Source organism: Carassius gibelio, chromosome B25 (assembly GCF_023724105.1).
Source record: "Carassius gibelio isolate Cgi1373 ecotype wild population from Czech Republic chromosome B25, carGib1.2-hapl.c, whole genome shotgun sequence".
Lineage (NCBI taxonomy): Eukaryota > Metazoa > Chordata > Actinopteri > Cypriniformes > Cyprinidae > Carassius > Carassius gibelio.
This window is the reverse complement of record NC_068420.1, coordinates 8,744,276-8,756,054: the sequence shown is the minus strand read 5'-3', so window position 1 is coordinate 8,756,054 and position 11,779 is coordinate 8,744,276. Positions and strand designations below refer to the sequence as shown.

Below are 11,779 nucleotides of genomic sequence, written 5' to 3'. Positions count from 1 at the left end.
TGACTTGAGCTCGGTGAGGTCGCGGAGACTCTCGTGAACTGTGTGGCGCAGGTTTAGCACCTTGTTGTTCCATGCTAAGGTGCCAGTCTAAACAGTAGCATTTCAAAACTCCCACACTCAGCCACACACCTTCAAACAGGCTAAATATACTTTTAATGGGTTTTCATAACATTTTAGTGATTTTTAAATGTTTAGCAACTGCTGTGTTTGGGATTAGCAGCACATGTTTGAGCACACTATGCTATGCTAATGCTGATCAAGTTTTAAAAAGTCATAATGTAAGGCTAAAAAACATTTAACGGTCTATATATGAATAAGCTTCATTCTTAAATGTCTTTTCATTGACAGTATATTGGTGTGAATGCTCTTAATATTATTTAGCCAGCCTCATTAGCTCACTTACATGTGTGGTGTGAAATTCCATTAAAGGTTGACACAGACAACAGAGCGTTTAATGTGTCCCATTAGAGGTGTCCTTTAACACCGTGGCTGTGAGAGAATGGCCTGAGTCTCTGTCTCTGACCTACTGACCTACTGACCGCATATCATCGTCTGAAGCTTGGTTCCTTAGAAACGGAATAGATTTATACTTTATGGGTTTATCAGTATCTATCAAACTTTGCATTTGTGTACTTTTTTTTGAATAATTTATGCCATGTTTGACATGTAATTCTAAACATTATTTTATTTTATTAGCATTTTATAGTTTTTTGTTGTTGTTGTTTGTATTATATTTTATCAATATATTATCAAAGTTGACTGTGGGGTTGGGGCAGTGATATTGGTTGATATTTATGTTATGGTTGATGTAAAACAATGCAAAAACATTATTATTTTTTATATATATTATATTATATTATATATTTATATATTTATATAATTATTCTTATTATTATTCATTATATAAATATTATATAATGTAAAAAAAACATTTATTTTTAGTTTATTTAATATACAAAAACAATATATATAAACATTTATATTTTAAATCTAGTGTGTATATGTGTGTGTGTGTGTGTGTGTGTGTGTGTGTGTGTGTGTGTATATATATATATATATATATATATATATATATATATATATATATATATATATATATACACACACACAAACTATAATACAGTTTCATATAATAATATAAATATAATTTAAATAATTTTTTTCAGCATCTGTGAATTTATATAGTATACTATTTCTAATTATGTTTTCAGCATTATATGAAATTGTGATTGTTATGCAATTAATCTGCTCTTTTTTAATTGTCATTTTAGATTATACATTTTTAATGAATCAGTTTATTGTGTTTCTATTCATGGGCTGAAAATAGTCTAAACAGCTCTGGAGAGTTTGATGTTAAAAACATTAGTGAAGGGGGGGGTGTGTTCATGCTGGGTAGGAGTGAAAAATCACACATTACCTGATGACTCATATCTGTAGGTTCCCACATCGGGCCTGGACTTCTCCCTCTCTCCCTCTCTCCCTCTCTCCCTCTCTCCCTGTAGTCTGGTCTGGGACAGAGGCCTACAGAGGTGTCACTTCACACCTCTGAGGCCTGAGGCTACTATAAAGCCTTCCTCCAGCACCACTGACTCTCCCAAACTTCACAGAATGGACGTGTCTTCTCCTTTCTTCAGCTACTTCACACAAAACTCCTGGAGCTGCTTGAGCTCAGACTCTGAATTCAACGACATCTCATCTCCTGAAGCAGTTTCTCCTACTTCCTACATGGACTTCTCTCCTTCAGCCCAGCTTCAAAACAGCTGTTCTCCACCTCCCAGAGGTGTAAAGTTGCCCACATCGGGTTCCTTACATCAGGACGGCCCACGTTTCCGTGTTGGAACTAGAAGAACGCGCTGCAAGAACCCAAGCAAGCAAAGACAGAGCGCCAGCGAGAAGGAGAAGCTCAGAATGAGGGACTTGACCAAAGCTCTCCACCACCTCAGGACTTATTTACCTCCTTCCGTGGCTCCTGTCGGTCAAACATTGACGAAGATTGAGACGCTTCGCCTCACCATCCGCTACATCTCTTATCTGTCTGCTCAACTAGGCCTCGGCGAGGAGTCTCTCTGCCAGATGAGGGACCTGAGCGCTTCTACATACCAAGAATTGTCTCAAAATCAGGGCTATTCAACACCAGAGTACTGGAGACTCAACACATCAAATGAAGAACTGTCTCAAAGCACCTTCAGACCTTCAGAGCATGTGTTGAGGAAGATAGAGATGGACAGTCATCAGGTCTGCACGAGCATGGAAACACCGTCACATGATGATTCCTTCAACTCCAGCTCTGAATCTCTTCTGGAAGGCCCTTTGTATGCAGATACAGCCACAACATACCAGGTTTGTTCTTTGCTTGGCACTTATATATTTGAAATGAAAAAATCTGATTATGTAAATAATGCACATTGTGTAATTTTCTTTTATTATTATTAATTACATTTTCAAACACTGAATAAATGCTGAATAAAATACTTCATTTTTCCACCTCTCTTTTAAGGTTTACAACAAAGCTGTCCGCTGTCCAATTGCACCGGAATTCTGGGGATGAAACTGTCATCCAACTTATATATATATACTGTACAGTATTTAATGTATTTAAAAAAAAAAGTGTCTTATCTTATTTGAACATTTTTATATTAATATTATATTTGTATGTTATCTTTTTTTGTACAAGAATTATACTAATTTATTTATATTTATATTAAAAACATCTAAATGTCAAAGTTTTGATTTTTTGTGTATTGACTGAACTGCACGATTTTGTTTATGTATCATTCAATAACATTAAAAAGATATTCACTGTTTAAAATACATTTTTGTCCATCAACAAATCAACAGTTATTATTCATGATTACTCATTATCAATAGATTCTCAAACCAGCTATTACTTATTATAATTAACCAAAACTGAAATTGAAACTAAAACCATAATTACAATACATATTTCAAATAATATATATATATAGCTATATATATTTGTTTTTTTGTTTTTTGTTTTTTTTTTTCAAAATTTTAACTGGCTTACATTAAAATGATAACTGAACATTTAAAAAATAATAATAATTTAAAATAATAATAAAGACTTTAATAGCTTCTCAGTTATGCTAAAAGAATACTTTCTCAAACATATTCTATATGAGTGACGGAGGCTATATGCATCCTGTTTGGTTTATTGTAAGGCAATGTCTATATTTTCCATAAGAGGGTGCAATATTCAGCCTCATGCAGCCATACGCCGCTATGATTTTGCCCCACGACGACTCCTCTTCATGTCACTCTTGACACACACTGCTACTTTTGTCCTAAACCTAAGCTGTTGCGTGCTTTATATATGATTTTACAGCAATATGAATTGCAACTAATCAAAAGACGATTGTTTTCATAGCATTTTTTCTAGATACAGATATATATAATGCAATTATTCCTATACTGTTGACCGATTGTGTTACCCCTGACAGAAATAAAGATGCAAAAATCCTCTAGAATGCGCAGAAATTGTATAGACAGGCAGTTACAGCGTTAGTGGATGCTTTGAGCCTCTCCTCAGTCATTTTCATTTCATTCAGAATGCTGCTAATGGGATTTTGCAGCCATTATTCACATTCAGGAATCGCAGATCCCAGCAGATAACGAAAATGTAATACGGAGCAAAACAATTAACCAGCATTAACAATTGTTTAGAAGAATATAAAACGGGGTTAAAATATCATGACGACTTTTTTAAGGGGTTGCACTTCCTAAGATATAAAGGAAGCTATATATTTTCATGTAAAACAAGTTTTAACACTCTGAGAAAAATATATAGCCTAATATTAGTTCTGACATATTAAGTGTGTTATTATAAAGACATGTTCAGCAAAAAATCATTACATTTTATTTTTGTTATACTAAAGAAAAAATATAACTGAGTGTTTTTATAATTGATTGTTTTAAATATAAATTGATTTGTTTTTATTATCAACTATATATGTGTGTGTGTGTGTGTGTGTGTGTGTGTGTGTGTGTGTGTGTGTGTTTTATTGTTGTTTTTATTTATTCTTTCTTTCAAATTTTCCACTCTGAGACGCCCTCTGGTGGTCAAACGGACTAAATGAGAAAAGGTTTTAAATAAAATATTATTATATTGAATAAAGACTTGGAAAAGAAGAAGTTATTATTATTTATTTCAGTTTATTAATATATTTATATTATACTTTTTATGTAAAATAAAATAAAATAAGTAAATCAGATTACATTTTCCCTGTAGCTAAATTCAGTATTCTAAACTCAAAAAGACATAAGATGGTATTCCCCAACCCATTCAAGCTGTGCTAAATACTAATCAGTACTAACCAGGCCTGTGCAAATAGAAGCTCTTTCTTAATGAACCCCAAGTCAACAAAAAGATCCTCTCGCACCTCAAAGTCTGGACAGGATGATCCCTTTAAAAGCCTGGACTTCATGCATGCTTATCTTCATAATCCTCTAATGCGAGAGGGGTCGGCGTGCTGCATGTGTTTCAGGACAGTGCCGAGGTGTTAGATACTCAGATGATTAGAACTAGGGCTCTGCTTTAGATACCCTTGACCCTGTGACTGATGTGCTAATGTGGAGCTCAATACACAGTTTACAGAGCACTGGGAGGAAAGCATTTAGACAATCTAGTTGTTTACCTCAAATCAACATTTAACCGAGCAGGATAAGAAAAACACTTCACATTGATGTGCTAATCGACCTTTGGCGCTTTAGGAAAAACTAAGAACGCTTTTTAAAAAAGGAAGAAGGGAACTCATTCGCAGGGGGGTCTGAGACTTTAAATCAACATTTCAGTGAATCACCAGTGTCTAGTGACATTTTTAATGAATTAAGTGCACATTTTGTCTTTTTTGAGGTTGTTGTTTCGTTTTTAATTGTGCAAGTTTGCTGTATGCTTTAACCTATAGACCGTGATTATGTCATAGTTGTATATTTGGAATCCCATTAGATGACTTTTGACATATTCAGAATTTGGAATTTACTCATTCTTAATTTAATCAGCAAATTCACAGAAGTCAGTTCTTCTGATCTCATCTGAAACGAGTGTGTTGTCTGGGAACAGTCTAAATCGAATTATTTCAGGTCAGCACCAGGCAAGAAGGAGCAAGAAGTGACACGTTGTGGTCTGGGAACCATTTCCTCAGAGCTACTCACACCGAAGCCCAGAGCTCACCTTACACCTCAGAGAAGAAAACAACAACTGCATACACAGCCATCAAATACTGATCTCACTTCAAATCTAAAAGCACATGCATCAAATAGCGATTTTGCACAAGTTTTATTATCCTGTCATTTGCACATTTTGAGATTGCATTTAATTCCAAATATTGTATGTATATGTATGTATTAATGTGCGTGTGTGTGTGTGTGTGTGTGTGTGTGTGTGTGTATGAACACAAACACATACACACACACGTTTGTTTTTGTGAAAAGTGGGGACATCCCATAGGCATAATGGTTTTTATAATGTAGGAACTGTATGTTCTATCGCGCTTCACCAACCCTACCCCTAAACCTAACCCTCACAGGAAACTTTGTGCATTTTTACTTTCTCAAAAAAACTAATTCTGTATGATTTATAAGTGTTTTGAAAAATGGGGACATGGGTTATGTCCTCATAAGTCACCCTCTACTTGTAATACCTGTGTCATACCCATGTCATTATACAGAGTTGTGTCCTGATATGTCACAAACACATGCCCACACACACACACACACAACAGTATATGTATTATTTTTGTAATATATTTTACATTTTAAAATTGTTAAAGTAAAACTGAACAAAAATGTGACTTCAAATTCAAATGTTTATAATCTGCCCTCTTAAAAATAGCTGTCCTTCCTGAGTTCCCATGAGGCCGTAAAAGGTCAGTTGTCTAAACAAAAACCTGTGAGCAACCGACACATTACAGGCTACACACTTCTCAGAAAGAGGTGCTACTCTGAGAGAGCAAGCATTTTATAAAAAGCAGAAAACAAGACATTTAAATGGCATACCATTTCAAAACTTATCAATAAATGCTTTTTTATAAATTAATTCAATAAAATCGTACTGTCCAACGTTCACGGCCTTCGTTGATTCAGAACAACTTTTCTTCAGAAAAACAACCCGATGGTAATTCTACACATACAAAAAGAAAATTGAAAATTTTTAATAAATATAGATGTATGTAATATATAAATATAAAGAATAAATGCATATAATTATACACACACACACACAATTATATATATATATATATATATATATATATATATATATATATATATATATATATATATATATATATATATATATATATATATATATATATATATATATATATATATATATAGTTTTATTTCTTAAAATGCAAAAAAAAAAAAAAAAAATGCATCAAGACATGACTCTGATGCAAGGTGAAAAATAAATTGCATGGCTCCGTTTTGATTTACTGGTGTTGTATTGTTAATTTAAAACTAAACAATAACTAAAATGCCACTTTTGACTGGTTTTACAGGAATAGAAATTGACAGATTTTTTTTTAATTATTATTATGTGCCATGTAGTACTGAACTAAATACAGAAGTACACAGCGGCCAAAAAAATCACATCAGAATTTTTCCTATAAATAAAATCTCCAGACTTTAAATCTAAATCTATCTTGAACTTGCCCTGTAGCCGTGAATGTTATTTTACCGCAGCAGTCGCCACCTCCCACCTGTGCTGGAAGTGATGTGATTTTTCCCAGAGACCCCCTGCCCCTGGTGTGATGTCTCTCTGCCGCTTTGAAATTCTAAAGCACTTTCTGGAGGTGCAACATCACACCTCTACATCCAGGATATATTGGGCTGCTGCCTCCAGCTCTTTAGCATTCACTCAGGTACTAGAGAACGAGAAGGAAACATCTCCTCTGCTTTGAAAAGATCACAACCATGGAGTTGAACTTTTCTCCTTACATGCTCCAGGGAGCCAAATGCCAGTTTGAATACAAGCAAACATCTACCACCATTGATGCTGGGTACTTCAGTGCCTGTGGCAGCCTTTCTCCAAGTTCCTCCATTGATTCTGGATGCTTTTCTCCTCCTTCGAGCCGTTGGGGAGCTGAAAGACAGCAAGAGGCCGCTGGGATCGACTGCGTACCAGCTAAAAATCACAGATTAGCTCTACCTGCCGATGGAAAGAGACGTTCCAGGTCTAAAAACCCTGGAAAGAAGCGTCAGACGGCCAGTGAAAGAGAGAAGCTCAGGATGAGGGATCTGACCAAGGCTCTCCATCATCTCCGAACCTACTTACCTCCTTCTGTGGCTCCTGCTGGACAAACCCTGACCAAGATTGAGACCCTCCGCCTCACTATTAGCTACATCTCGTATCTCTCTACTCAGCTGGAACAGTCTGAGGAAACCTTCGAACATGAAGCAACACCAAGAGACTACTCACAAGATACTTCAGAGAGGCTTGAGACAGATCTGCTTTCAGAAACCTGGAGTCTGGATGAGCCACAGGGACACATGCAAGACAATGTCCAGTACTGTCCAACATTCACACCCTTCAGTGATTCACCACAACAGATGGAAAACAACTTTCCTTCTGCTTCAAACTTCAGAGATGCACAATCCTGTATGGTAAGGAGGCTTTTCATTACTCTTAATATTAGCTAGATACTGAATGTTCATTTAATAACTATAAGAGTTCTAATTGTTTGTTGCACAGTGATTTAATTCCTTTATCTTCCTTTAACAGTTTCCCTGCACAACAACACACAATGCTATTTACAGCAATCAGCTTTTCAGATGAAGAACAACAAGGAGAGGATATGAGGTCACCTTAGGAAAAAATCTGAAAACTTCATCTAAAGACTTTTGTTGTTGTATTAATTGTTTGTAATTATTTATCAGATAATATATTTTCATATTGAATACATTTGTATAGATTGCATTTTTTTATTAAATGCTTTGAAATATTACGTTTTGGCATTTACTTTGTCCCCTCCCCCGCCATATTTAAAAGAGATTTTTTTAACATGAATTCATTAATAACAAGGGCAGATTATAATTGTACATATTTTCACATGGTGACAAATAAATGCTTACAAATGGGACCAAGCATGTTATTTTTTACTATAAACCTTGTCACTCCGTATCCGTCGTTGCTGAAAAGGAAGTTCAGATAATTAGGAAATATTCATTTCAGTCAAATTGTTGTTATTTGCTATGTTGAAATTAAAATACAGTGGGGGCGGGTGTCACAACTTGAAAAATGACATGAACTACATTGAAAATACTCACTAGAAGCAGATGAGTAATCTCTTGCAGAGGAAGCTACAACAAAACACAGGAAATTAATTTAAATGAATGATTATACATCATTTACAAAACTACATTTATTTGTCAAAGGATCTATCTCTTTTCATCTTATTTTACTGTTTTATTTCTTGTATTACCTGAATGCCATCTTTTCCTCCACATAATATTTAATATAATAGCAGCCACAGTCAATAACAGCAACCCCAAAACCAAAACCACTGGCACTGTGGAACGCACTGACCTAAATGTTACCCCCGGATACTCTGAAGAAAGATAAAAGTTCATAAAGACATTAATTTATATATATAAATATATATTTCAAATATAATATTTATGTGCAGTAGCCTCATGTAAACTAATTACCCAAAGTGACGTCCAGTTTGTTGTCCAGACTGAGGTGTGTGACAGAGCAGGTGTATGTGTGTTTGTCTTCAGCTCTGATCTCCAGACTCTTCCTCATCTGGTACGTCCCGTCATCGTTGGGCAGCAGATCTCCTCCAGTGATCTCATGATCAGATACAGGCTGCTCATCTCTGAACAGGGTCAGGTTGATGTGATGAGGGTAAAATCCGGTTGCCAAACAACTCACACGAGACCCTCCAGAATCTGAGTTTGCTTTGGAGGAGTCTGACTCTGGGCTTTACTGTTTAAGAAAAATGAAAAAAGACCTAAGTACACTACTGGAAACATGATTTTCTGGTTTGGAATGTAAACCTAAACTACTGGATTATGTTTATATAAAAATTTACATTTATATAAACTATTTTTTTGCATTCCCATTACCTCCAACGGTGAAATAAAATGCATTATTGGAGGAAGAAAAGTAGAGAGACGAATGTGCATTTGAAAACACTTTTGATTTAAATCCAGGGCAATACTGTCACACACGATATAGTGTTATAAATGTAGCCGATGTCTTATAGAAATTATTTGAATAATGAAATATTTTGATTTATTTACTTAGTTTAGTTTTTTGCAGAAATGCATCAACACAGCGCCTGATTCCCAAGCCTGTCTGTACACATTGAAAATCAGTGTTCACACAGAATGGACTGTGGTGAGCAGAATGAACCGAGTTTAGGCCTACATAACACTTTTTCTTTCATTCTTTCTTTTTTTTTAAACGCGACACATGGAATGGAAAACGTGTCATGTGTCTTGAGACATGTTTTGAAAGTGAAAGTGACATGTGGCCAAGTATAGTGACCCATACTCTGAATTAGTGCTCTGCATTCATCCCATCCAAAGTGCACACACACACACACACAGCAGTGAAAACACACACACACACACACCGTAAACACACACCCGGAGCAGTAGGCTAAATATTTTCTGTTGGGATTAACACAAGAAAGAAACTCATACAGGTTTGGAACATGAGATGAACTATTCCTTTAATTCATATAGCTAGCTCATAGAAAAATATGAAATAGTGTTTTTGACTTACCTTTCCTGTTGATTAGTTTTTTTCTCATTTTAAGGTTAGCCTTCAGAGTTTCCATGAAAATTGAGTAGTACATTTGTTCATAATTTTCTTGAAGATATTTTACAAACGGTTTGACCTTTACTATATTGAACGAAGAACTGAAGGTTGTCTCTTTATTGAGAAAGTGCAGTTCAACAACAGTGGATCCTCCTGTGGCACCTTTAACTGTAATTTTTCCTGATTCCATGTTTTCCAGGAGCTCACAGTGAATCAGTGTCTGATGAACATCAACAACTGTAAGTGAGGAGGACAGTCTTCATTTAACTTGCTTTTTTACACAGTAATCTGGTATAATACTGTTACACTGCAAAAAAATAAATAAATCCAGTATTTTGCCTTATTTTCCCTTTAAATTAATTTTTTGTTTTTCCCAACCAGCAGATAGTTTTCTTATTTTAATCATAAATTATTTTTTTACTTAACACTTAATTAGTCCTTGGGGTCCAGCTGACCCTATTGAAAGATTCCTTCATTCTTAAAAAGTGTTCCCTTCATCTCAGGAGACTCTGTGACTTTTCTTAAATAATATATTTGCGGGGGTTGGATGACATAAATGCACAACAGTGTGCAGAGGTAGACATAACACACCACGCCACACACACTATTTCTTAAATATTAAATAAATAATAAGTGATTACGGTCATGCGTTTTAGTGGTGACTTGTAAAATTTCTGAAAATGTAAGTATAATAGTTTGCAAAAGCAAACAATTCGAAATATATAAGACAACAACAAAAATAAATACAGTTTTTTAAAGTATTTTAGAATGTTTAAATATATATTTACAAAATATATATCATAAAGTTGTGAGGAGAAGCAATCCCTATTGACCTCTACTGGATATATGTGGCCATTTCACATTCTTTCTTAAATTATAACATTATAAAATTTTCCACAAACCTGTAGATGGCAGTATTCTATCCCTATCACATCGATCAATGTCCAAATACAATTAAGATTTAAGATCATCATTAAAGATTTTTTTTTTTTAATGAATTTTTCATAAGATAATTTATGGCATAGTTAAATAATTGTGCGGTAAATAAAAACAAATCTTCCAAATATCCACAAAAACATCATACATTCATTTTTGGGAAGTAAAAGTTTGGGATCTGTCTGACCCCAAGGAACTTAAATGTTAACCCTACTTAAGGGACGATTAAGGGTTCATTTATAAGAAATATGGTTCTAAAGTAAATGTATATTGATTTAAGAAAAAAAATCAAATAAAAAAATACCAAGTAACCAACATTTTTGCAGTGCGTATATACAACCACTGAATCTGAATATATTTTATTGTAGGGACATAACATTATCCTCTTGCAGAAAGTTAATCAATACTTTGAGACATAACATGTAGGCCTAGAAATCACATGACAATGGTATTGTTTTAACATATCCTTTATCATATCCTTTGCAACATGTATTGCAGAACACTTTACTTACTGTTCGTATGATTATCGAATTGCAATTCCAGTCTATGGTTTATAATAGTGAAAAAATTTTCGCTCAAAACCCTGTGATAATTTTCGTTAAATTCATCATCTTCTTCTGTTGTATGTCCTCTCTTGATATAGAGATTTGTCGCTGAATCATAGTATCCGATTATGATGTCATCCAACATAAATGTGATACTATATTTAAGAAAGAGTGACTGGCTTTTAGTGTAAGTTGCTTGAATCTGTAAAGAGTGAGAACCTATGAGAAACAACAACCAAAACAACTGATAAAACTGAACAAAACTTGTGAAGTGCACAGAGAAGAGATTCAATAAACCACGTACAATATTTATATAAGCAGTGGGAAAATATGCCTTGCAGTTCAGTTTGACCCGCACAGGACTATAACTTCATGTAAAATTTAGCAGGGTTTCATTTCATAAACTTATTGCAGCAAACATTTCAAATGGCTGACCAGATGGCACTGACCAGGTCCTCATCAGCAAAAAGTTGAATTATTTTTTTTTAACTGATCTCTTGCATGTGGTACTCGT

The 11,779-nt window shown here is 34.5% G+C and overlaps 3 protein-coding genes across 3 annotated transcripts; 2 read left to right on the top strand and 1 right to left on the bottom strand.

The window, feature by feature from the left end:
* The first annotated feature begins 1,481 nt into the window (after nucleotides 1–1,481).
* LOC128013731 (uncharacterized) lies at nucleotides 1,482–2,706 on the top strand. Its single transcript, XM_052596908.1, has 2 exons — nucleotides 1,482–2,340; nucleotides 2,498–2,706. The coding sequence occupies exons 1-2, from the start codon at nucleotides 1,609–1,611 to the stop codon at nucleotides 2,546–2,548; spliced, it is 783 nt and encodes a 260-aa protein (XP_052452868.1). The 5' UTR covers nucleotides 1,482–1,608; the 3' UTR covers nucleotides 2,549–2,706.
* A 3,855-nt stretch (nucleotides 2,707–6,561) lies between these two features.
* Nucleotides 6,562–8,242, top strand: LOC128014737 (mesoderm posterior protein 1-like). Its single transcript, XM_052598458.1, has 2 exons — nucleotides 6,562–7,620; nucleotides 7,739–8,242. Exons 1-2 carry the CDS (start codon nucleotides 6,931–6,933, stop codon nucleotides 7,790–7,792), a joined length of 744 nt encoding a protein of 247 aa, XP_052454418.1. The 5' UTR covers nucleotides 6,562–6,930; the 3' UTR covers nucleotides 7,793–8,242.
* Nucleotides 8,128–9,974, bottom strand: LOC128014047 (IgG receptor FcRn large subunit p51-like). Its single transcript, XM_052597287.1, is given in 6 exon segments — nucleotides 8,128–8,147; nucleotides 8,284–8,316; nucleotides 8,439–8,564; nucleotides 8,665–8,912; nucleotides 8,914–8,944; nucleotides 9,749–9,974. Coding segments are annotated over 6 exon segments (684 nt in total).
* Nucleotides 9,975–11,779: the final 1,805 nt, after the last annotated feature.

What these genes read in the sequence shown, in the direction of transcription:
- LOC128014737 (XM_052598458.1), top strand. Translation starts at nt 6,931, where the DNA reads ATGGAGTTGAACTTTTCTCCTTACATGCTCCAGGGAGCCAAATGCCAG. An exon ending in GAGATGCACAATCCTGTATG is followed by an intron (nt 7,621 to 7,738) that starts GTAAGGAGGCTT and finishes TTCCTTTAACAG; the next exon opens with TTTCCCTGCACAACAACACA.
- LOC128013731 (XM_052596908.1), top strand. Translation starts at nt 1,609, where the DNA reads ATGGACGTGTCTTCTCCTTTCTTCAGCTACTTCACACAAAACTCCTGG. An exon ending in ATACAGCCACAACATACCAG is followed by an intron (nt 2,341 to 2,497) that starts GTTTGTTCTTTG and finishes CTCTCTTTTAAG; the next exon opens with GTTTACAACAAAGCTGTCCG.